Raw genomic sequence first — 24,151 nt, 5'->3', positions numbered from 1 at the left:
TTTAGCTACTGGTAATTAGGGGAAGGCTATTTTGTTGTATACTTTAATTGGGAGTTGGACTTCCTTGATCAAACCACCCAGAATTCTGCTAGTAGATATTCTGCCTACCCATGACTGAGAGAAAGTAGAACATGGAAGCCTTGAAGTCAAAGATCTATTTGCATGTTTGCGAGGAAACCTGTATGTATGACTTACATGATTCCTGAACTATACAAGAGAATTATTCCATAAATCAATGCAAAATTTTATTATTAACATTACAGCAATAATGTAAACACATATTGCTTGGAAGGTTGTTTTTCTTAATGATTAACCTATCTATAGCAATGAAGATGTCCACCATTTTAGATAAATTGGTTGATTATTGTTATCTCTTTTTCAAAGAGGCTTTAAGGGACCCTGTCTTCTTTAAAAGAAAGATAATGCAGGAAAGGCAGAGAGTGAGGAATGGAATGACATTAACAAAATATTCCACATAAAACCCTTTTGTCATTATCTCCCAGCATGTATCATTCCAGTCTCTGCATAGTCAGAGAAAGTATCACATACACTCCATCTCCGCCCCACCCTGGAACAGGTCTTATTACTTCACAGGTCCGGCACAAAGAACGCAGAAGCGCAACACAAACTTTTTTTGAAGAGTAAAGAACTTTTAGTAAATTGATTGCCACAATCCTCAACAGCAGGAATTGGATAGTTTCCCAGGCAGCAGAAAATTGAGAGCATGACCTACAAACATATCCTGTTGTGATGCCCCCCCTTATTCAATAAGTTTATTATTCCAGTTTGGTCACCCGAGACCTTCTCTAATAATCAGTAAAGCAGCAAGCAGAGAGTCCAAACAATAAATGTATGATTACAGAGGGAAATTATGTTTCCATAGCTTTCAAAAAAGCCATAACTAATTTACACTTGAGAGAAGACTTCCTAATTAGTTTCAGCCATTTGCTAGGGTATTTTGTTTATCACTCATATAATCCAGAGACATTAGCAACTAGGATAATTTGTAACTTGGCTCCCTGATGATAGAACTTAATTTGAAGCAGGAGTTTAAATGTTTTCAGTTTTAAATGGGCAGCTCAAAATCTCATGGGACTTGTACCAGTGGAGTGCCTTTGAGGGCCATAGCCTAAATTAAAGGCATTCCTTTTCAAGTAAAAAGTTTGTCAACCTGATAATGATATTATTCTAAGGCACCTCATAATTTTGATGGGAAAACATACACATCTATGAAGCTATAAAAATCAATACAAGCACTACATGGTTTCTTAAGTGCACCACACAAGTTTACTGAAATATCCATTCTGGGCCAGTCACCTATCCGTCTCCCATGGTCCTTGAAGGAGTAAACTGTATGGAGTATTTCACACCAACATCCAGATGGCAAAGGTCAGCTATCATCAGCTAGGATTTCAGGATACTGGTCCCAAAACGGATCCCCAATGATATCACAGTGCAAAGCAACTACTGTAGTCCTTGGCCGGGTCACTTCAACTTCCTTCTCTTCCGTTTCCTCTGGCATTTTAATTTTCTTTTTAATGGCTTGATTTACCTATAAAAACAGGTGACAGATTAATGTAGAATCACAGAACTGAAGTAGGCTAGAAGGCAATTCCAGTTTCATTTCTTTTTTAACTACAATATGAGACAACTCTCAAATTAGAATCATTACTAGTAAAGTTCTGGTCTTTCAGAGGCAGATGTACTCCTATTGAACCTTCACTACTTAAAATTTGAGGAGTGAAGTTACCAGAGGAATTATCCTTTTCACTGAAAGACTAGAACATTTCTAGGCTTGAGTCTTAAACAGTGGTAATGTTATAAAAGCAGACACACCTGGAAAATCAGCACACATGACTGTCAAAAACCACTTACCTCCCACTAAGTATTTTGTATAACAGTTTGTAAAAAGCATTACACAAAAATAGGTATCTGTCAAAATTATATTACCTTTTGCCACAGTAGAACAGTTCCTTTTCTATACAACAATGATTCGTTATTGTAGTTAATGCTGAACTGAGAAAATAAAATCTCATTTTTGTCACTTGCAACTGTTCCCTAAGGACAAAAAGAAAATATTTTTTTCTTATAAAAACACCACCACACAGGCATATGAAAACACTGACAATTTGACATGCAGCAATGGGGTCTCCTCTCCATCTAGATCTGAGCACTGTATTTGGAGACAGGGTGGAATATACACAACCCACCAGTCCCCTTTTCATGCCTGCATTTAGACAAATAGTTAATCCTTATTTGTTCCACCTGGCTTTTAAACTTTGACAAGTGTTATATTCATACTAATATGGAGATAGGACGATAAAGCTATTGGATATAGTTTTTTTTAAAAAAAAAAAAATAGATCTATAACCTAATCTCTCTCTCTCTCTCATACACACACACACACACACACACACACACACACACATCCTTGCACTGTGATAACTGTGTCACTTACAAACCCCTTCGACCTCATCCAGACTCCCAGTTCTCATTCCCCATGACACATGTGTAATTTGAATGCCTGCACATGATGCTGGCATTAAAACCTCAAGCATGAGTGAACATACTACTTAGCATAATCTTGAAAGAAGACTTTCATACCTGTAGTTGCTTTTGGGCTTGTACAGGTGTCAAGCCACCTCTCTGCACAAGAGTCCAAAATACTGTATTGTAGAGATTATTTATGTGGCCTGCAGGAATTAAATAACAAACATCAGACTACATTGGGAAGCACATTGAACAAGCTTACCTCCACAGCAGTAGTTACTGAAGGACTTGTATACTATTATATGAATATGATATAGTAAAAATAGCAGTACTGTATGTCTTTTTATCTAAGTCCAGTGTTTTGGTTCAGTATTTATCAATGTTTTGTATATCATACCAACAGTTCCTGTGACAGGTTTTTAAAATAGATAAACTTTCCTGCTATGCAGTTTTGTTTTTTTGTCACATCAAACATGAGGGTTTCTGTAGACCATCCAGCCAATCTAAAACTACTGCTATCCATTTCATGGAAACACTACTCAATCAGGTAGCCAGATGATTGGTGGGGGTATGTGGAGTGGAAGAAAACATGCAAGTAAATTGCTGTGTGCAGTGAAGGGAGAACAACAACAACATGGGTTGCTGTGATTGTCCATCTTATTTGCCGTGCCTTTTACATTCATTGACTACTGAAGGCAGCAGCAGGGTTCACGTCTTATTACACAATTGCATATAATACTGTTTGCATTTCTCATGGTGTTGTAGTTGGGATGCAGGGGGGAAAGACATGAAAGCAATGCCTCTCCCATCGTGGCATAAAATTGGATCCTCTCCAAGGTTTTAACTTTTTCCATATGTGTAAGAACTAAAGTCTTGGAATATCCCAGCTAAAGGATAACTCTCTGTAACTATAGGCAATCATAAACCCACGCAAGCAAGCAAGCAAACAAACAAACAAAAACCTGATGGTGGAGGTTTCTCATGTGTGTAAGAGATGCTTACAATCAGCTTGTCGCCAACTAAGATAGTCTTTTAAATTCTGGTCACTAGGATACAACACAACACGCCCATCAAATCCTGGTGGATACAAAAGAGGCTGGTCCTTAAAGTAATCTTTCCAATAGAAAACGTAGCTGGAGGCAAACTGGGAGACCACATGAGTCATGAACTTACTTGTAAACAGAAAATAAAAAGGAAGTGAAAGTTAATAACATCAGTACTACAACACTGACAAATAAATAAATAAACAAACACTTGAGTACTCTATGTAATGCAAAAATGCATCTGACTCAATGGCCCTGTTCACACATCATTAAAAGCCATGGCTAATACTTTACCAGGATCATGCCCAAGAGGGCACCTTCTTTCTTCCCTGCTTGTGCACAAAGGAAACAAATCACAATCCCTGGCTAAGCATTACATCCAACCCATGGATCATGGCTTGTTCTCTTCTGACAAACCATAACCGGTAAGCCAAGAATAAACCTTTGCTATACTTCAGTTTGCTTGGGAATAAAATAAACCTTTATCCCTGGTTCAGATACAAAACCTAAAACACAGAAATCATGGTTTGATTCCTCCCAGCACTAGCAGGAAGGAGTGAAACAGACTAAAAAGGCACATTTATGGTAATCATATAGATTACAGATCTATATGATTCACTCCTACATTTTCCAAGTCCAGGAGGTTGAGAGCATCGCATGCATATGAAAACTGGCTAACAGAAAATGAAGATTCTATGAATTTGGTCATTTGCAGGCTGAACTATCATACATATATCATACTATCATAGTGCAGTCAACTCTCAGGACTGGATGGCTGATTGCATCAATGAGATCATTACATTGAATGAAAGCCGCAGTATACCGTCATTCTTAAAGCATATATGCTAATAACAGCTGATGACCACCTACTCAGCCAAATGGAAAGACTATACCAATGAAAATGTTTATCTGTAGACATTCCTTGTTACTTGCTGTCCTACCTTGTGAACTGAATTCCTCACCAAAACCCCTTCCACCTCCCAATTTGGTTGCATTTCTTTGTTTTCTGCAATTATTACTGCATGAACATGAAAGGAGGCCATTACCAAATCTATGAAAAGCAACACATGTTGCATGCATATAACAGCTGTCAAATTTTTATATTATTTCAGACAAAAATGAATTTTAAGCAAAATAAATAGTACACCTCTTGCTTTTACACAGCATCTATTAAAAAGCTGCCAATTTCTACTAAATCAGAATTGTTTTGAGTTATTGTCTGCATAGCCAGACACAAGAAGTGAGCATAGTAGGGCTTAAAAGAGCAAAGTTACTAATACCTTAATCAATATAATATTCTAACTATATAATAAAATGTAAACAAACTGGTTATATTTAAAACATGTTATATGAAGAGTAGATATGCAAATATTGGGTTGGGATGGGAGGAGAGAGAAGTGCTAAAACCAGTTACCTTGCTCTTCTCTTAAACCAGTTGCTTTTCTTTTTGAAAACAAAGCTATATTCATCACTTTGTCCATAGGCAATGACAATATCCTCTAATTCTTGCATTACTGTCTGTGCAGACTTGTTCATCAAGTGAAGAGCGCGATCATCATTAGGCTTCTTAAAACCATGTTGCTCGGCAAAGCTTCAAAAAGGGAAAAATACAAAGAAACTAAATTAGTCAAAGTTATTAAAGTGGTTATCAGCATGTTTTTGTTTTTTTTAATTTTGGACTGGATCCCATATGCATGTTATTGTGTTTTAGTGCTGCAATACTAATTTATAATTTATTAAAAACAGCAGATGTTTGTAACTTCTTCACATTTGTGCCAAATGCAAGGTAAAACTATTTCTACTGAGGCACTACTAAGAATCCTAGCTGTAACTCATATAGCTCAGTGTCTTTTTAAGCAGGATGAAAACCTCCCATTCCTCCTTTCCTTATTCAGAAGTAGCAGGAAAATTACAGCTTTTCAAAAATTCATGACAATACTGATTGTTATCTGGTCTACCAATAGGGGATGGCTGGAAGCTATTACAATGGCTCAACATGTTAAGTTACAGGTAGATAGCCAGCTGTGTTGGTCTGCCATAGTCAAAACAAAAAACAAAATCAAAAAATCCTTCCAGTAGCATCTTAAGAGACCAACTAAATTTATTCTTGGTATAAGCTTTCGTGTGCATGCATGCACACGAAAGCTCATACCAAGAACAAACTTAGTTGGTCCCTAAGGTGCTACTGGAAGGATTTTTTGATTTTATATTTTGTTTCAACATGTTAAGTGAGAATTTTGTGAGTTACAAGATGTGAAACATACAGGTGGATGCAATAAGGGAAGGGTGGCCTATGGAACTCCCTGCATATTGTATTCTTTTCAGCACCTGCTATACACATTCTTTTTCAGAAGAGCCTACCTAGATGTTTTGGAAGATTGCATGAGTTTTAATTTGTTTGAAGTCTATTCTAATTAAGTTTTAACTTTCTCACCAATATGGTTGGGGTATAAATAAATAAAAAATATTATTATCATCAGTATTTTAAATTATGGTTGTAAACTTTTTAGTGCATCCTTTTAGTGCATTGTTTTTTGTTTGTTTTTTTGTAAAGTGCTCTGATGGTTTTCCCCTACAATCAAGTGGTGTATACATTTTATGAACTTAGCTTCATAAAATTTATACATCACTTGATTGTACGTGATCAACTCCCGCAGGGAAACTTACGTTCCCCCCCCCCCTGGAAGTACGTGTGAATCCAGAATTTTTAGGAAATAAATAGATGCGCACACCCCCAACGGAGAAATCCTCCCAAAACAAAGCTTCCCACAGTGGTCTTCAGATAACGACAAGTGGCCGTCTCGCCTAAGGAGCCGTGTCCCAAGGATGCTGCCCCGCCCGCAATCCGCCTCTGGGTGGAGCCCTCCCGATATCCAAGGGCAGCTGCTACCCTGAAATCCGACCACCGGTTCCCTATCCTTGCACGAAGCCCATAGCCTCCCCACCCCTCCCTCCTCCCGCCCCCATTGGCTGAGCCGTCGCCAGCGGCAACCAAGCTGCCGCCAATAGCTGAAGCGGGGCTTACCGGTGGAAGCCGCGGCCGTCCAACCGGACCACGACCCAGCAGTTGGGCAAGCACGTGGCCTCCTCTTCGAAACCCCGCACGTATTCGAACTTGCTCTTCGCCATGGCGACGCGGCCGCAGCTCAGCCGCGCGCGCAGGCCGAGGGAGGGGGCGGCGGCGGCGGCAGCAGCAGCAGGAAGAACGCCACCAAGCCTAGGCAGCGCCAGCATCAGCGGAAGCTGCGTTGCGCGATCCCGGAAGGCTGGCGCGCGCGCACACACAAACATTTCCCCGTCCTCCGCTCTAGCTGCCAGTCTCTATGACGCCGCAAGGTCTTTCGGGATTGCAGTTCCCTAACCGCATTAGCCGCATCTCAGTGCCGGGCGCAAAAAGCCTCGCGGCAGAGGCGACGAGATAAATGCAGAGCGAACCGAGACTGAAAGCCACGCCCTCCAGTCTCGATGCCGCCCATCATGGATGTGCGTAGGCTGCTGTGGGTCGTTTAATGGGGGGCGGGGGGAGGAAAAGAGGTCCTCGCGCCGTGTGTGTTACGTGCGCACGCGCGCCTGCCTTTTCTCAGACCGTTGTCGCGGGACTACAATTCCAATCATCCCTGGCCACTGCCCAAGCCAGCCGGGGCTGATAGGAATTGTAGGTCCGCCACGCCGGGTTGAGGAAAGGCGTGCGAACGTGCTTGATGGAGATTCCGACAGTGTTGTTTCGGGTCTTCATTAATCCAGTTCCCTCTACGCAGTGCCCGTTGAACGCACATCCTCCCTTCCCACCGTGAGGTGCAACACGCGTCACACCGTGCGGGGGTAACCCACCCCGCACTCCTTTTAAGTTTTATCCTCGCCGTGGTCGTCTCCATCCTCCCAACCCAGGCGCTAGGTTTGAAAAGAAGGAAGCCCGTAAGGGAGGGGGGGGAATGAGCTGGTGCTTGTAAAGGAAGGAGGCGACGCGCTGAAAGCGCACGGGCTGAGGGAAGCGCGCCTCGCGCGGTAGCTGTTGGCGAAAGGAAACGTTGGGGGCGAAACGAAGCCCTTTCAAAAAGCGGGAAAGGCGCGTGGGTTCGTCCCGGCGTCTCCATGGCGACCTCATTGTTACGCGGCCCCCAGGGTCGCCCTGGCGACACCAGGGAGGGGAAAGTGTGGGAGGCACGTGGAGCCAGCCCTGCGGCTGTTGCCATTTTCCGCCGGTGCCCCGAAGCGGCGCGAGGCTCCTGCGAGCCGGAGGGCGGGGTCCGAGCGCGGCGCGCGTGCCCCTCGCGGGAGGGGGAGCAGAGAACGTTTGCGAACCAACCGCAGGAAACAAACGGGCGGTCACAGAGGGCGGAGGCTGAGCTCACAATCCCGCAACAATCCCACTCCCCGGGGGGCGGGCTGCGGCATGGAAGAAGGGGCGCAGGGGGAAACCCCCCGAGAGCAGCACCGCCTCCTGCACCCCGCGGCTTGGCAGGGTGCTCCCCGGATGGACCACCTTCTCCTGCACCCTCTCTCGGGGCAGGGGGCCAGGGACCCGCACCTCCTGCTCTTCTCCCCCAAGCAGGGGCCGCAGCACTCCCTGCTGCACCCCCTGCCGCCCGCCAAGCAAAATGCCCTGCGCAGGGAGCAGAAACCTCCACTGCCTGCAGAAGGGTTTGTCTATAAAGAGCAGCAGCAGCACCTGTTGGAAGACCAGCCTTGCCTTCCCAGGCAGCTCTCCCAGCCTGTCCTTGGGTTGGAACCTGGGGTTTGCGAGAAGCTGGAAGAGACGGTGACGGAGGGAAATGGTCAGCAGAAGGTGCTGCAAGTGAAAGCGGAGGAGCGGGAGCAAGAGAACCAACTGCTCCCGACGGGCGGCAGCAACAAGAAAAAGAGAGGGGAGCACAGGGCGGCTGCCAGTCGTCGAGGAGGGAAGGAGGAGGGAAGCAGCGGCTCGAAAGGAGTGGGGGGAGTCAAAGTGGGAAAAGGAGAAGAGCCGGAGGAGATCAAGAAAGAGGTGAAGGTGGAAGAGAATTGTGATGCCAAAGCCTTGGAGTCTGGAAAAGAAGGGGCCATCAAAACGGAACTGCTGGAGCCTCGCGAGGAAGCTTGCAAGGGGAGGGACGAGGTGGCATCCAAGCCTCGCCCCTCCTCCAACGGCCCAGCTCATGTCAACAAAGATGCTGACTTGTGTCAGCCTCTGGGGACTCAGCATCCTCAAGAACTGAAGATTCCTGTCACTCTCCATGCTGTCCCTCCTGGGGCTAGAATCCAGTTTCAGGGGCCACCTCCATCTGAGCTCATAAGAGTGACTAAAGTGCCAGTGGCACAAGTACCCCTTAAAATGCAGTCCTTGCTGGAGCCTTCAGTGAAAATAGAAACGAAAGATGTGCCTCTCACAGTGCTACCCTCAGATGCAGGTAGTAGATAGGTATAATAGAATTTGCCAAGTTGCCCTTTAGTTACTATTTATGTACAAGTAAACACTGGGATAGAACTGTTCATACACATTCATCTGCACCACTATTATTTCAAACTTTAAAAAAAAATATATAGGGCCAGAAAGAAGATAGGGCTTCACTCAAGTTCATGCAGTTCACAGCTCACTGTATACTTTACTGGCTGTTGCAACCACCAAAGATTATGAAGATGGTCAACTATGCAAAGTCCCATCTACAACTTTTTAATATTTGCAGGAGCTTTCTATTGCGGAAGTGTACCACTGCTCTCTTTAATACATTGTAACCAGGGCACAGAGATTAACTGTGATCCTCAGAAGAAACAACAAAGTGCTTCTTTCATGTGTGGCACATTAAAGACTAACATTTTTTGTGCCATCAGCATTCATAGACCAGTATCCACTTCATTGCCAGTTTATGCTACAATAAATCTGTTAGGCCTTGTTCTGACCCTCTTCCAAGGAGCCCAGGGCACTGTACAAACATCCACCTTTATATTCACTACAATACTGAAGTAGGCTTGGCTGAGACTGTTACCCATAAAGCATTCTTGAGCCTTTGGGCACATTAGGTATTTTGAAAGGGTATGTGGGCACCAACACCTCTAGTTGCTTCCCCCCTCCTCCCAGTAGTCAGAAAGAAAGCACTCACAGAGATTTTTGGTTTTTCAAAAGGTTTGGTAAAAGTAAAATCCAGTTGAATTAAAATGGATCCTCTTGAATTTGCATGATTTTTTGTAGATTTCCACAAAACAACAACAACAACAACAACAACAACAACAACCCCATCTTGTAGTGGTACACAACACAGTAAAAAGAAAGAAAAAGCAGATCTGATGCTTTCAGGTATCAAAAACATTGATCAAAGGCATGGCTACTCTTGATCTTTACACAGAATAAAAAAATTGCTCCCCCAATAAATTACAGAATATGTCTGCAGACACATGACTTGATTATGGTTTTGAAGAGATCCCTTGTATTACGAGGATCCAGGAATATCTGTGCCTAAGATCCATGTCTTTGTGTCATGGCAGCTCTGGAAAGTACCAGATCCGTGGTTCAGTCAATTGACATGTGATATATGATGTGATACTGGTTCTGGGAAACACCTGTGAAAAATTCTGCAATTCCAAGGGGATCGGATTTACTGGCTCCAATGTGCACAGGCACATGTGTGCACCTCTCTCCTGATATCCATGGCACCTGTTTCCCCGGTTGATCCATTTTCTTCAGTCTCCCAGATAACTCCTATTTCCCTCCTATGCTATTTACTTTCTTCCCTTCACGTTCTGTTAGCAGCTCAGGAGCTGATCTGAGTCTTGAAAAGCACCTCAAGCTGAAAGAGCAATGCCTTCCTTTCTTCTTTCATTTTTCTGAGCCCTGAAATACAGACAGAGAAGAAAGAAGTGGAAAAGAGTGCCACCCTTTCAACTTCTTCCTTCAGCTCTGTGTTCTTTTCAAGGGGGAGGGAAGTAACAAGCCTTGTGCCAACTCAGTGAAGGGACAATGAGCAACGTAGAACTTGGAGGCATTGCTCCCAACAAACTATGATTTGTAGCCAAGATTACCAATTATGAATTGTAGCAAAACAAACCTTAATCGCTGGCTTTGGTGTTACTCTAAGCCAGATGTCATGGTTTGTTTCTGCTTAGTGCAAGTGAGTAGGAGGCAAACATGCTCAAAGTAAATTTTTATTTAATAAATTTCAATAGTACCCTTCAAGAATAAAGTTTTCTCATCAGCCTCAAGGGCTGCCCCACATAGAATGCATTGCAATATTCCAGTCTGGTGAAATGACCAACCTTAGTGAAATTAATGGGAATACTTTTGAAATACTAGGGTTCAGAATTATCACTTGAGTGACTTTCCAAAGTCAGACACAAAGGTTGAGCAATTTAAGGCTTGCCAAGTTTAGATCTCACAAAAAAGCTTGCTGTGTGATCTTGTGCGTGTCTGCATTAGTTTTGGTGAGATTTATTCCCCTGAGTATAGGGGTGCATAGGATTGCAGCACCAGACAACTTTAAATTTAGGTCTCACCATTTCTAAGCTGTATCCCTTGAGTTCTGACCACAGAAACATATGTAGTGGATGTGTAATTTTATTCATAGATTAATAGAAGTTGTGGATATGCATTCCAATCCTTAATATTTGTACTTTGAAATAATTCAGGAAGCTTAGATTCTGATGTATGAGTAAAGTTTAGTACCTTAGTGCCTAAAAAAAATATTCTGCTTTTAGTACATATCTGTTTAAGCACAGATAAAATGACTCAGGAACAGCTGTTGGTTGAAGTGGTGCTCCTCCTGAATGGTTGATGTATGCCTGGGTGGACGCACACACCCTTTCCTAGTGTAGGGCTGCACCCTGAATTCAAATCAAACACTTCAAGCATGTAATCATAAGCTGTTTCATCTAGTTAGGGCTTTTCCTTCCAGCTCTGTGCTGCTGGTGTCAATGCCTGTATTGAGATTGGAGCAGGGAGAAAGCAAATTCCACATGATGTGTCTGATTGATGTCTGCTGCAGTGGCAGCAGAACTGTTAGGGAACTGCTCAGTATGGGGTTGAGCTAGGACATTTTGCCCCCTTCTGCCTGGTGATGCTCAAACGTTTTTCTCCTGCTTCCCAACTCCATGCTTTACACCACCTTTTCCCAACTTGATGCCTTTCAGACATTTTGGACTACAACTCCAATAGCCATGCCACATGGCCATGGGCATAGCCAGGATTTTTTGGGGGGATGGAGAAACCTTTGTTGGGGGGGCAGAACCAACATGATTGGTCAGTTAGTTAAGTATTTATATTGTTTTACTTGATGGGGGGCAGCTGCCCCCCCTGGCTACACCCATGCACCTGGCTAATGGAAGGAATGATGGGAACTGGTAGTCCAAAATATATGGAACACACCATATTGGCAAAGTCTGCCCTACAGTGTGAGATGCTGCTGCTGCTGCTGCTGCTGCTGCTGCTGCTGCTGCTGCTGCTGCTGTCAGTGTGTGTCCTGGCCTCTCCCCCTGGTTGTTTTGTCAACTAGAGTGGCATAACGGGATTTGAACTACTTCCTAGAAGAATGCTTGTGGACTGGCAGCAAGGCAATTACTGACTGTGCCACTGGGGTTGATGGACTGGGGGCGCTGTAGTGTCACCTTGTGTGTTTGGTGATGGGGGTGTCTGCTAGATGGGTGTCCCATTCATTGACTCCCTGTGTGTCAGAGGGGCAGTCTCTGATTGCTGGGTATTGCCAGATACAATGAGGTTTTTCCTGTTCCCCTGTGTCCCCCCCTTCCCTGAGCAAGTTTTATATACCACTGAACACCACCCCAATCTCTGAGTGGTGTGAGATTGAGGGGTTCCAGGCACTTACCCAGGGTTCAGTTTTCTCAGAATGAGAGACAAGTGGAGACCATGGTGTCTTTAGGATATATGGTTTATTTACACATATATACAACCTGAGCCTGTGATGGTGTTCACAGCATCTTCTTCCATTGCCACAGCCTTGGATTCCAGCACAAGTCAGACATGGCTGTGTGTCTCTCAGCCTCTAGCACTTACACACCTCCCTTGCTTTTGTCTTTCTAGCTACCAGACAGCTGAGGGAGGGAAGGAGGCTCACTCATTTCTATCCTGGCACAGAGCCACTACCTTTGTTACCTTAATGACCCATACTTGCGGGGCCATTATCAAGAAACGCGTCTGGCTTGTTGGATCCAGGAATTATATATATAGAATTGCCAAAACAGCCACTGCATCTGTTGTGATTTTGCAGAGAGGGAGCAGTAGACTGTATGTCTGAATCCCTCCTAATTCCTGGATATATGGCACAAAGACACGGTGTTTTGGCAGTATGCAATACCTTCCTACACTCAAAAATGAAGCGGATTTTGTTGATAAATCAATAAATATTTGTTTTTAAAGTAAGCAAATAAAATCATAGCCCTGTCTAGTCCTGAGGACTCTTCCCCAATCCTTACTCCTCTCCAGCTCTACTTTACACTCTTCTTGAACTGGATGAAATGTGACCTTGAACTCTGATAATGCCTCTAGTTTGTCTAGTTGATGGAAGGGGTGAGTGAGAGTGTGTAAAGCTAGCCTAACGGACAAGGATAAAATTTACGTTCATTGTTCCACCCACTTTTCTCTTTGGTGCTACCTACCACTGACACATGGCCCTTGGAAGGGAATGTGGCTCTGTCTGAAAAAAGTTGCCCACCCCAGTTTAAATAGTCTGGACCTCAGATCAAGGATCTCCAGGACCTTTTCTAGTTAGGCTCAAAGAAGCTCATGCTAGCCTAGCCTAGTGGAGTTCTTAACATTTTTATTTGAACTGCTGACTTGGTGCCATATCACAAATCACTTGTTAAGCTCCCCTCAATTTCAAGTACAGTTTGCCATGTGGTTTGAGAGAATTGCTATTACTCCTTTACTGCTGTGAATTTGGAAATGTGTTTATAGCAGTTGAATTCTATTTTTATGGACGCTTTTAAAAAAGTTTCATTATATTACAGTATCACACTCAAAACATAGCATATTCACTGCCATTCTCTCTTACTGTATTTCTTTTGGTATATTGCTGTTGGTCCCCTTGAGAGGACATGATCCAGAAAGGTGCCTTATAATAATTTAAGGAAAATAAGCCAAAAGCTCCTGTGGGCTTATGACAATGGTTTCATGGTTATTTGGAGCTTGGCCTTTATTTCTATAGTCTGCACTAAAGTAATGAGCCCAGAATCATTAGCAAACTCATTATTTTTAACTACAAACTTTGTATGGTACTTATACTGCCTATCCATCCATCTTTCTTTCCTGTAGGGATTCCAGACACTCCATTTAGCAAAGACAGAGATGGCCATGTCAAGCGTCCTATGAATGCATTTATGGTGTGGGCAAGAATTCACCGGCCAGCCTTAGCCAAAGCTAACCCTGCTGCCAATAATGCGGAGATAAGCGTTCAGCTTGGATTGGAGTGGAACAAACTCACAGAAGAGCAAAAGAAACCTTATTATGATGAAGCTCAGAAGATTAAAGAAAAGCACAGAGAAGAATTCCCTGGTATAAAACAGTTTTCTTTTCTTTACATGTTTCTCAACATCTGATGGTCTTGATGCAGTGCTTTGTGTTATCCAGAAATAGGTTTATGAGTGGGGAAAGGTAGGGTTCAAGGATGATAGTTGGAAGGAAATACAGTACAGATTAACAAAACCACCACGCAGGAACCACGAGGCAGTCGTCTTTAAAGCTTTTGCCACCACCACCCATAGTCCAGTGATTTTTTTTCAGGCTCTGAAAGTTTAAAAACCAGTTCAGAAGAGGGAGCTGCTTAAAGGAGTTGTACTCTGTAAGTTCATGTATGCATGGATGTTGCACATGTGCATTTTTAAAGCATCTGCCATTGAAATTATTTAAGTATTTAAAACTGAGTACAATCGCCGATTGGGACACGGGTGGCGCTGTGGTCTAAACCATTGAGCCTGGGGCTTGCCAATCAGAAGGTCAGCGGTTCGAATCCCCACAACGGGGTGAGTTCCCGTTGCTCAGTCCCTGCTCCTGCCAACCTAGCAGTTTGAAAGCACATCAAAGTGCAAGTAGATAAATAGGTACTGCTCCGGCGGGAAGGTAAACGGTGTTTCTGTGCGCTGCTCTGGTTCGCCACAGTGGCTTAGTCATGCTGGCCACATGACCCGGAAGCTGTACGCCGGCTCCCTTGGCCAGTAAAACGAGATGAGCACCGTAAGCCCAGAGTCATCCGCGACTGGACCTAACGGTCAGGGGTCCCTTTACCTTTACCTTTTACAATAGCAGATTTATTATAGCAAATGCTACTGGGCCAAGTTCAAGGTGTTGCCATTAGTATATGAAGCCCTTAATAGCATGGGACCACTTTACTTGCAAGATCACCTTACCCTACATATGCTCAATTGACAGCTTCCATTAGTGGAACTGGCACTGTTACAGGTGCCACATAATACTTGTTCTGCAGTTATAAGAAATTGATCTTTTGATCCAGACACTGGAACTCCCTGCTTATTAACACCAGGCAGGTGCTTTCACTGTACTCTTTCTGGTGCCCTTTAAAACATTTTTGTAAGGTAAGCCTATCCAGGCATGTAGAATGCTGACATGTTTCAATCTGATTATTATCTTATTAATTTTAATAATTTTTGGATGTTTTGAATAAGTGTTTTTAACTGCTTTTTACAGATAATTTTATTGTTTTATTTGTTGTAAACCGCTTTGAGGTTTTATTACAGTCAACTGCTATATAAATCCTGGGAAATAAATAAAATAAAATAAAAATTAAGACCTAACACGTTTTGAGCTGTTCACCAGAGAAAATTCTGCAAAATGAAACTGGCATAAGAGTTAATATCTAAGGACTGATATTGCACTTTGACGTGTTTTCGAACTGCTAGGTTGGCAGGAGCTGGGACCGAGCAACGGGAGCTCACCCCATCGCGGGGATTTGAACCGCCAACCTTCTGATCGGCAAGCCCTAGGCTCTGTGGTTTAACCCACAGTGCCACCTGCATCCTAGATTACTTATATGTGACATAAAGACATTTCAATCATAACATGGTCATAAATATTGGTGCAACCATATGCCACTAGCATTGAGTAGTAATAGTCTTTTTATGATGGCAGGTAGGATATATTCAGGATTGCAGTAATAAGCCATGAATGTGGGCATTTTGCCCATCTGATGTTCTCTGAAATTCATTAACTAACAGAGCAAGTATGGGAAAATAAAATATACACAATGAAAACACATTTTAACATGACCATTTCCCCTATACTAAAACCCAGGCTCTTTTTTCTGGCATTTCTGTGTTTTCATTGTGTATATTTTATTTTCCCCATACTTACTCTGTACACAGGGTGAGTCTTTTAAAAGAGGCCCCATGGAACATGTGTACTCTGTATCCTTGGGGCCTCTTTTAAAGGACTCACCCTGTATATTCCTGTTTCAAGTCCATTCCTTTGTTTTCTTATCCCTTTCAGCTATTTAACTAGCAGATAATGTAATGATGCCCAAATATCTAATTTTACATAAATAAAAAGATACAAATAAAAAAGCAAAGGCAAATTACAGTATGTAACTTGGACTCAAAGAAGAGTGACAGCGTATTCATATACATGTATACTCCAAAGTAAATCTCAATGTGTTCATTGGTGCTTAATCCATGTCAGTGAGTATAGGATTGCAGCTTAAATAATGCAGAAATTATTTGATGTAATAAAATGAGAATTGAATTAGGCACCAATATTTTTCAGTATTACAGTAGTAATAACTTCTTAGACACAGTACAGTTGGGCACTTGTCCTGCATGAAAAATTATGCAAGAATAGTCGGAAGGAGGAATAAGGGCTGGGACGCTGATGGGGCTAGTATCCATGGAGAAAAAAGAGGGGTGCTACCTGTCTTAGTTTTCTGAGGGCCTACAAGCCATCCTAAACACCCTCTTTTCTTAGAGACTTTTTATATTGTGACAGAGCCTTCATATTTATACACTTTATCCTAGCTTTCCAAATCTACCAAATTGCTTCCTTTGTTATTACATTTATCATTAATCAGTTTTGAAATAAAATAATCCATTATATTTCATTGAGCCTACTCTTTTATCTTCCCACAGGTTGGGTTTACCAACCACGACCTGGCAAAAGGAAGCGGTTCCCTTTGACAGTCTCCACAGTATTCTCTGGCACTACTCAGAATATCATTGCTACCAGCCCAATGACAGCCTCCACTGTCTTTACTGGGACATCTCAGAATATTATTACTACAAATCCAACTACCATTTACCCTTTCCGATCTCCCACCTACTCTGTGGTCATACCCAGCGTACAGAACAACATTGGACACCCAGTCTGTGAGTTCATTCCAATAGTTTATGTGAGTTCATTATATGAAAGGAACTACAAAAAAAACCCAATGTCTGTATTCTTGTTGAGAGTATGATTATGTAGGATTATGTAGGAATATTTAATGAGAAGATGTGGCCATAGTTTTGCAGTAGCCTTATTAATTCATTTCCAAATTAGATTAGTGAAGTACAGAATGTTTTGTTTATATGTTTATATGTTTGTTTGTTTGTTTTAATCATTCTCAAAGCAAAGTTGGGTCATTATTCTTAATAGCAAAACATCTGTTAAGTCTGATGAGAGAAGCAAAAGCATTTCAGTTCTCTTCTGCCTCACTATTCTCCACCCTCTCATATATCAGTGACTTAGTGAAGAATAAGACACCAGGGCAGCCTCACTTTTCTAAATCTAGACCTGCCCCATGTTTTCCCCAAAATGAACATGGCTTGAAAGTCTTGAGGAAGGGATAAGGAACCTTTATCACCACTACCACACTGAAGGTCTTTCAGGTTCTGTGTTTCCTCCTTCCCTCCTGAGCCCACGTCCCAGTTTTCAAAGGCTGCCTTAGAAATATATTGCCCCTCCCCAACACCCTGAAGTTGACTTCAGGAGGGAAAGAAGAAGCATTATATCCCATACCCTATGCTCAGTTATGCCAGTGTCTGGAATGAGAATCAGATTTTTCTCCCTTTCAGCTGTATCACATATTGCAACTGTTTCCTTTGGGTTTTTTTAGAACTCCACGGGAACTATTAAAAACCAAGCTAGTCCCTGTCTGCACAGCCCTGTTTGGAGGTCTTTTGCTTGGTCCCATGAGACACTGTTAGGGGAGAAAATGTTGGGGACTTGATTTTATGTAAAAGATTCGGTTTTATGCTGATAGGGAATTGAGAGACTTGCCAAAAAGTGCCTGGAAAGTATTTTCCTTACATGTTGAATGATAGCACACTGCATACTGGGCATCATTGTGAGGTAAACTTGTAGGAGATTTATAAAGAAAAGACATTAAAAAAAAGATTAGCAATCTAAATACTGAATGTCTTTTTTAATGTTGCTGATTCGTGAAATTGCATCCAGTCCTTGGGTATGAAACTGCAGTAGGTTACGCTAGGGTTGCCATATTTCAAAAAGTGAAGATTCGGACATATGGCAACCCTAAAGGTACCCCTGACCGTTAGGTCCAGTCGCAGACGACTCTGGGGTTTAGGCGCTCATCTTGCTCTATAGGCCAAGGGAGCCGGTGTCGGTGTTTGTCCGCAGACAGCTTCCGGGTCACGTGGCCAGCTTGACTAAGCCACTTCTGGCGAACCAGAGCAGTGCACGGAAACACCGTTTACCTTCCTGCCAGAGCGGTACCTATTTATCTACTTGCACTTTGAGGTGCTTTCAAACTGCTAGGTGGGCAGGAGCTGGGACCAAACAATGGGAGCTCACCCTGTTGCGGGGATTCGAACTGCCAACCTTCTGATTGGCAAGCCCTAGGCTCAGTGGTTTAGACCACAGCACCACCCTAGGTTATGCTATATTAAAGAAAAGCTTAAAAAATGATGAGGGATGATCCAGTGCTATTACATGGATCATTCTTTCTATAATCACATAGTATAATATTTATAACATAGTGTTAATGGGACCTTCTCACTTACAGCTGATACTTTCTCTTCTCCAAAGGTGAAGCCCCTTCTACTATCCAGCTGCCAGGTCCTTCTGCTCAGCATCCAGGCCCTATTACGCTGTTCCAGCCAAATGTAGGAAGCACAGCATCACTGGCTGCCTCAACGGCAAATCTGCCGATTCGTCCAGTGCTTCAACCTCAGCGTTTTGCTGCACCTTCACCAACAGAAGCTCACCGTGTATCTTCAGGAACAAATTGCTCTATAAAGAGACCAACCCAGATTTCTATTGAAAGTGCAAGCAGGAACCCAAATAATACAAGCACCACACATTCCAGATACAGTGTCTCAAATAGTCAACCCCCTAAGGAGTACTCAGGTGTTTCTTCTTGTTCTAGAAATGGACCCATTCCTCAAGCTCCTCCCATTCCCCATCCACACGTTTATCAACCTCCTCCCATCGGTCATCCAGCCACCCTGTTCGGAGCTCCTCCTCGATTTTCATTTCATCATCCTTACTTTTTACCTGGGCCCCATTATTTCCCATCAAGGTAATGCAGCTATTTATTTGTGTTCTGAAGTAAAAGTGCATATGTAGTCAGACAACCACAGAAGGATTTGCAGTCTTCTACAAGGAAAAGATTGACAAGAACCTGTGTAAATTTCCATATACAGTCGTACCTTGGAAGTTGAATGAAATCCATTCCAGAAGTCTGCTCGACTTCCAAAATGTTCAAAAACCAAAGCACGGCTTCTGATTGGCTGCAGGAAGCTCCTGCAGCCAATCGGAAGCCACGGAAGCCCCATCAGATGGGTTTGCGACGTTTGGGAGCCAAAAAGTTCGAGAACTAAGGTATTCGATTTCCAAGGTACGACTGTATACTCTTCCTTTCTGTCCACTCTTTTCCTCTTTCTTCACACATTTATGCTATTCATTTCATTCCACTGAAACATTTCTCATCATATTTTGCAGTGACCAAAGGGCTTTTTTTATAAGGGTTTCTTTTTCATTCTTGCTTTTTAAATTTGATCTGTGACCTTGACATTGTTGTTTAAACTTTTCTCCTCAACTCACTTTCCTCCTTTGAAAGGAGAACCTCTCATCCTGGTTCTCTTGATTCTTTGGGCATCTCCAGATGACCTGTTTAATTAGCATTCAGCCTGATATGTTTGTGGGGAAATTAGACAATGTTGCATCAAACAAGTGTTATTGCAGAAGCTCTGGTCCCTTTTCACGTCACTTTCCTTATCACAAAAGGCCATTATGTTCTGCAACAGTTGGTATTCACCCATGCTTATATCAGCTTAGAAGACCTTGCTCAATGAGCCACAGTCTAAAAGCTAGGCTGATGGTTATGAAGAAGGGGGCTTTTGTGGTGGCATGGATACTGTGTAATGTTCTTATTGAGGTGGTTTATCAATCCCGCCGCTTGCTAGTAGATCTCTTGTTTGTTTGTTTGTTTGTTTGTTTGTTTGTTTGCTTCTAGTTAAATTGAGTATTTTGCAAAAATGTTTATTTTGATGTAGTCTTCAGTTTTACTTCACTTTTATACGGATGGTTTGTTTGCTATTTTATGTTATGAAGTGTGGTAGAGGTGTTATGAGGTGTGGTGTAGGTCAAAAGTTGCAACCATTCATTACAAAAAAAACCCAGGTCTGCATTAAGAGTTATGGGATGTATGGGGCTACATGGTCCTGCCCCTTGTTGGTGATAGGATAGCCATGTTCAAATATATAAAAGGATGTCATATAGAGGAGGGTGAAAGGTTGTTTTCTGCTGCTCCAGAGAAGCGGACACGGAGCAATGGATTCAAACTACAAGAAAGAAGATTCCACCTAAACATTAGGAAGAACTTCCTGACAGTAAGAGCTGTTCGACAGTGGAATTTGCTGCCAAGGAGTGTGGTGGAGTCAACTTCTTTAAGCAGAGGCTTGACAGCCACCTGTCAGGAATGCTTTGATGGTGTTTCCTGCTTGGCAGGGGGTTGGACTGGATGGCCCTTGTGGTCTCTTCCAACTCTATGATTCTATGACCTTCTGGACCAGAAAAGGGGAACATATGGTCTTCCAGGTGCTGTTGGGCTCCAACTCCCATCATGTGTAACCACTGGCCATGTTGGTTCAGACTGATGGGAGTTGGAGTCCAACAATAGCTGGAGGGGTACAAGTTCCCTACCCTGTTCTCGTTGTTTCTTCTAAATCAGTTATTCTGTATAATGTACCATGGGCACACATCTTGGCTTTATGAAACATGGCCTTATTATTGTATTCTATTTGCAATTGCGTCCCATGACTGAGGTAATCCCTTTATTAGGGTAACTGGTTTCCAGATTTGAATACAAACAAGCTATAATATATCATTCAGTTTTATGGTAAAAGCCTTGATGTAACTCATCTTTGTCTTGCTGCAGCACATGTCCATACAGTCGCCCACCGTTTGGCTACGGAAACTTCCCCAGCTCCATGCCTGAATGTCTTGGCTTTTATGAAGACCAGTATCAAAAACATGAGGCAATGTTTTCTGCTCTGAACAGAGACTATCCTTTTAGAGAGTATCCTGATGAGCATATGCATAGTGAAGACTCCCGTAGCTGCGAGAGCTTGGAAGGGACATCCTATTACAGCAGCCACAGTCAGACTGAAGAAGAATACTTAAACCCTATGCCACAGCTGGACATTGGGGCCCTTGAGAATGTTTTTACTGCAACCCCATCCACACCCTCTAGTGTACAGCAAGTCAATGTGACTGATAGTGATGATGAGGAAGAAGGAAAGGTGTTAAGAGATTTGTAATTTTAAAAAACCCAAATGATAGTATCCAGCATAATTTTTTAAAACATGAAATAAAACATGTTGGTCATATAACACTATTTTAGTGAGTGTGGTCAAGAAGACATAATTGATCCAGGTTTTTTAATTGTTATGATACATTGGAGGTTTTTCAGGGCACTGTACCATCGCAGGAGTTGTACCTTAATACACCTGATTTCATATACTTTACCTTGTCAGGGCAGGTCTTAAGACTGAGCTGTTTTTATCAAATGTTTGTGCACCACCTTTCTATCAAACAGTGGGTAGCACTTCCAGAACCTGACTGATGCACTTTATTGATACTGCACTGACCCAGCAGTGATGTACCTGCACCATGCCTTCAGTTTTACATGCATGCAAAGAAGAGGTGTGACTCATTCATGGAGTCAGGACATAATGCCATCTGTTTTATGTCGATGCAATGCCAGAGGCAGCAGATACATTCACCAGGCTTTTCTAGACTTGCCCATCTAATCCTACATGGTAATAGGATCACTCACTTGTGAGGGGCAGACTTTCCTTTCCTAACTCAGAACTTTTGTTATTTATGTTCTTAGATGACATAGTGGGATTTTCATTCTAATCTACATATTTATAGAGCAAGTGAAATTCTGTTTATTTTCAGGATTTTAAAATTGCTATCTTTTTAAAGCACTTGTTTCAGATTTAATCCACATACACACACACACACACACACACACACACACACACACACACATATATATATGCTGAAAATTGTTACATAGTAATCTGAAATTCTACAGCCCCTCTTAATGGTTTTAACTTCCTCCTCCATAAGAGGATTTCATATTTAAAGTCCACATAAATCGGACTGTTGAATGTTTCGAAGAACAAGTAATGGTGAATCTAGCTGTGTGTTGTATACAAGTGGGCTATGATTCTATACCAGAGTATAATTAACAGTAATATCTCAGGCATACATTTTAAATGTATCTTTTGAAAAATAGATGTAACAGAAGGTAATGTTGCTAAATGTTCATGTTAAGAAAACATTTAATTTTATTTTGATATTTTTCTTTGTTTTGGGGGTGGGGTTGATAGTACATTTGTTCCATTTTTGTTACATTAAAATAAAATCACATGAACTGTATGTTGTTAGCTCTATATATTGTGATGAACTATGGAATTAAGAATGTCATGATCCTATTGTGTCCATGTAATAATAAGTGAAAACACAGTAGCCACTTTAATGTTTCTTCAGGGATATTTGTTATAAAAGAAAAGATTGGCTGCTTCAAAAGTTTGTACATTCTATACATGTATGGAGTGATTTTATTATAAATTTTAAAAATTCATTTTTAGAATGCTAGCAGTGCGGACAGTACACAACCTTATGATAATATATTTCAAGGTAGCAGTCAGAACTGAAGCAGAAAAACCTAAAAGGAACAAAGAAGTTCATATACTGTACTTCACTGGTAATGTTCACCGACAATCGTTGGCAGTGTCTCATCAAAATTGTGTACAGTTTGTCCTTTCAATATCTTTATGGTTTATGGTTTTACTCTATACTTTGGACCAAGCATTTCCAGTACATTGTTCCAACTGTGCTGAATACAGTTAAGGTAGTTGAGGACCAGGCTTATCCATCATGAATGCTGCAACCAGACCCTCAGCTTCCATTGTGCATGCTATGTCAATAGTGCTTTTAAGGGAAAGTCTTATTAATAGCCAAAAGCATGCCCTAGCTCCGAAACAGACTACTGGGTGAAAGATGACCTTCAAGAATTCTTGTGGGCAAATGTGCTATTTCCCACATAACTATGGTTCCAAAGTATAAAACAGCTGTCGGATTGTTCACTCCATCTGCCTTTTTCCATCTGTCCTGCCCCAATCTTTTTTTTTTTTTTTAAACAAATTGCAGTATTGGCTAGCTGGAACCATATATTGGTTGACTGCAGTTTTATTAAATCCAGACTGATGTTTCAGACATAGTGCCAAACTATGCTTAGGTGCTATGTGAACGAGCCTGGCTGGACCGTTGGGCTCACACGACCCCCCTCCTCCCTTTGCATGTTTCCATTCCTTCCCACATTTCCTGGTTTGAGGCAAACTGTAGCTTGCCATTTCAGTTGAGCTAGCAAAGCATGATTTCTGCTATGCAGACCAAGACTGGAAGCCACAATCTACCCTGGTTTCCACTTGGGGGCAAGTGCAAACCGTAAATGTGCTGATAGGACTATGCTTTGGCTCAAACCAAGAAAGATACCGTAGGAGGAAATAACACACAGGGAAGGGAGATGGAGGAAAGAGACTCTGAACTGGGAAAAAGTCACTGCCTTTTCCTTGTTTTTACAGCATTTTGAGATCACATTTGACTCTTTTAAGGACTCAGATCTCATTTCCGTTGAATATTTCCCTGCTCCTGTTAGTTTTTAAGAGTTTCATGCAGCAATCTTTCCTAGCTGCATCTGGCCATTCCAGGGATGGAGGCCTGGGATATTTTGCATGAAAGCAATATGACTGAGGCATGTAGGCAGTGGTGGCTGGTGCTCATTGGAACTCGGGGGCTGAAGGTAGGGACGCCAGCAGTAGGTGGAGCTAGAGCCAGTGGCAGGCAGAGCCAACTACCGGTACTAGTTTTGCTGCCCCACTCCCCACTGAATTGTACAAAGGTAACATAGACTAAGAAGGAGGGAGTTGACAGCCTGTCCCACCCACAGGACAGGTTTGTAGGAACATAAGCTGATGGGGGTTGGCTGAGGGTGAACTGAGGTTGGTGGGGAAGTGCCCCATTTCTCCCAATAGTCCAGCCTCCTCTGTGTTAGGTGTGGTACAAACATTTGCTTTTTTTGCCTTATATTGCTCCTGGTCAAATGGGTTTTGCAGGTTCTCCGAGCACTACAAAACCCAGCCAAATCTGTTTGCCACAGACAGTAATGTTAGGAATGGAC

General features: G+C 42.5%; 2 protein-coding genes across 4 annotated transcripts; one reads left to right on the top strand and one right to left on the bottom strand.

The window, feature by feature from the left end:
* Positions 1–223: 223 nt before the first annotated feature.
* On the bottom strand, positions 224–6,942 carry THG1L (tRNA-histidine guanylyltransferase 1 like). 3 transcript variants are annotated; one of them, XM_033140373.1, is made up of 6 exons: positions 6,559–6,942; positions 4,948–5,124; positions 3,493–3,662; positions 2,605–2,693; positions 1,951–2,058; positions 224–1,552 (listed from the first exon to the last, which is right to left on the bottom strand). In XM_033140373.1, exons 1-6 carry the CDS (start codon positions 6,822–6,824, stop codon positions 1,391–1,393), a joined length of 972 nt encoding a protein of 323 aa, XP_032996264.1. In that variant the 5' UTR covers positions 6,825–6,942; the 3' UTR covers positions 224–1,390. The 3 variants fall into 3 exon arrangements, with proteins under 3 accessions (XP_032996264.1, XP_032996266.1, XP_032996265.1); XM_033140375.1 differs by having other exon boundaries at positions 3,493–3,567; positions 6,559–6,695; XM_033140374.1 differs by lacking the exon at positions 6,559–6,942 and adding an exon at positions 6,424–6,446.
* Positions 6,943–7,820: 878 nt separating this feature from the next.
* On the top strand, positions 7,821–21,295 carry SOX30 (SRY-box transcription factor 30). The gene is made up of 5 exons (XM_033140371.1): positions 7,821–8,920; positions 13,768–14,007; positions 16,587–16,823; positions 18,484–18,976; positions 20,837–21,295. The coding sequence occupies exons 1-5, from the start codon at positions 7,927–7,929 to the stop codon at positions 21,216–21,218; spliced, it is 2,346 nt and encodes a 781-aa protein (XP_032996262.1). The 5' UTR covers positions 7,821–7,926; the 3' UTR covers positions 21,219–21,295.
* The last annotated feature ends 2,856 nt before the right edge of the window (positions 21,296–24,151 follow it).

Source organism: Lacerta agilis, chromosome 2 (assembly GCF_009819535.1).
Source record: "Lacerta agilis isolate rLacAgi1 chromosome 2, rLacAgi1.pri, whole genome shotgun sequence".
NCBI classification, from domain to species: domain Eukaryota; kingdom Metazoa; phylum Chordata; class Lepidosauria; order Squamata; family Lacertidae; genus Lacerta; species Lacerta agilis.
Note: the sequence above shows the minus strand (reverse complement) of the source record. Positions and strands in the feature narration are given on the sequence as shown.

What these genes read in the sequence shown, in the direction of transcription:
- THG1L (XM_033140373.1), bottom strand. Translation starts at nt 6,824, where the DNA reads ATGTTTGTGTGTGCGCGCGCGCCAGCCTTCCGGGATCGCGCAACGCAG. An exon ending in GACGGCCGCGGCTTCCACCG is followed by an intron (nt 5,125 to 6,558) that starts GTAAGCCCCGCT and finishes CCCTTTTTGAAG; the next exon opens with CTTTGCCGAGCAACATGGTT. An exon ending in CTGTTCTACTGTGGCAAAAG is followed by an intron (nt 1,553 to 1,950) that starts GTAATATAATTT and finishes CTGTTTTTATAG; the next exon opens with GTAAATCAAGCCATTAAAAA.
- SOX30 (XM_033140371.1), top strand. Translation starts at nt 7,927, where the DNA reads ATGGAAGAAGGGGCGCAGGGGGAAACCCCCCGAGAGCAGCACCGCCTC. An exon ending in GCACAGAGAAGAATTCCCTG is followed by an intron (nt 14,008 to 16,586) that starts GTATAAAACAGT and finishes ATCTTCCCACAG; the next exon opens with GTTGGGTTTACCAACCACGA. An exon ending in CAACATTGGACACCCAGTCT is followed by an intron (nt 16,824 to 18,483) that starts GTGAGTTCATTC and finishes TCTTCTCCAAAG; the next exon opens with GTGAAGCCCCTTCTACTATC.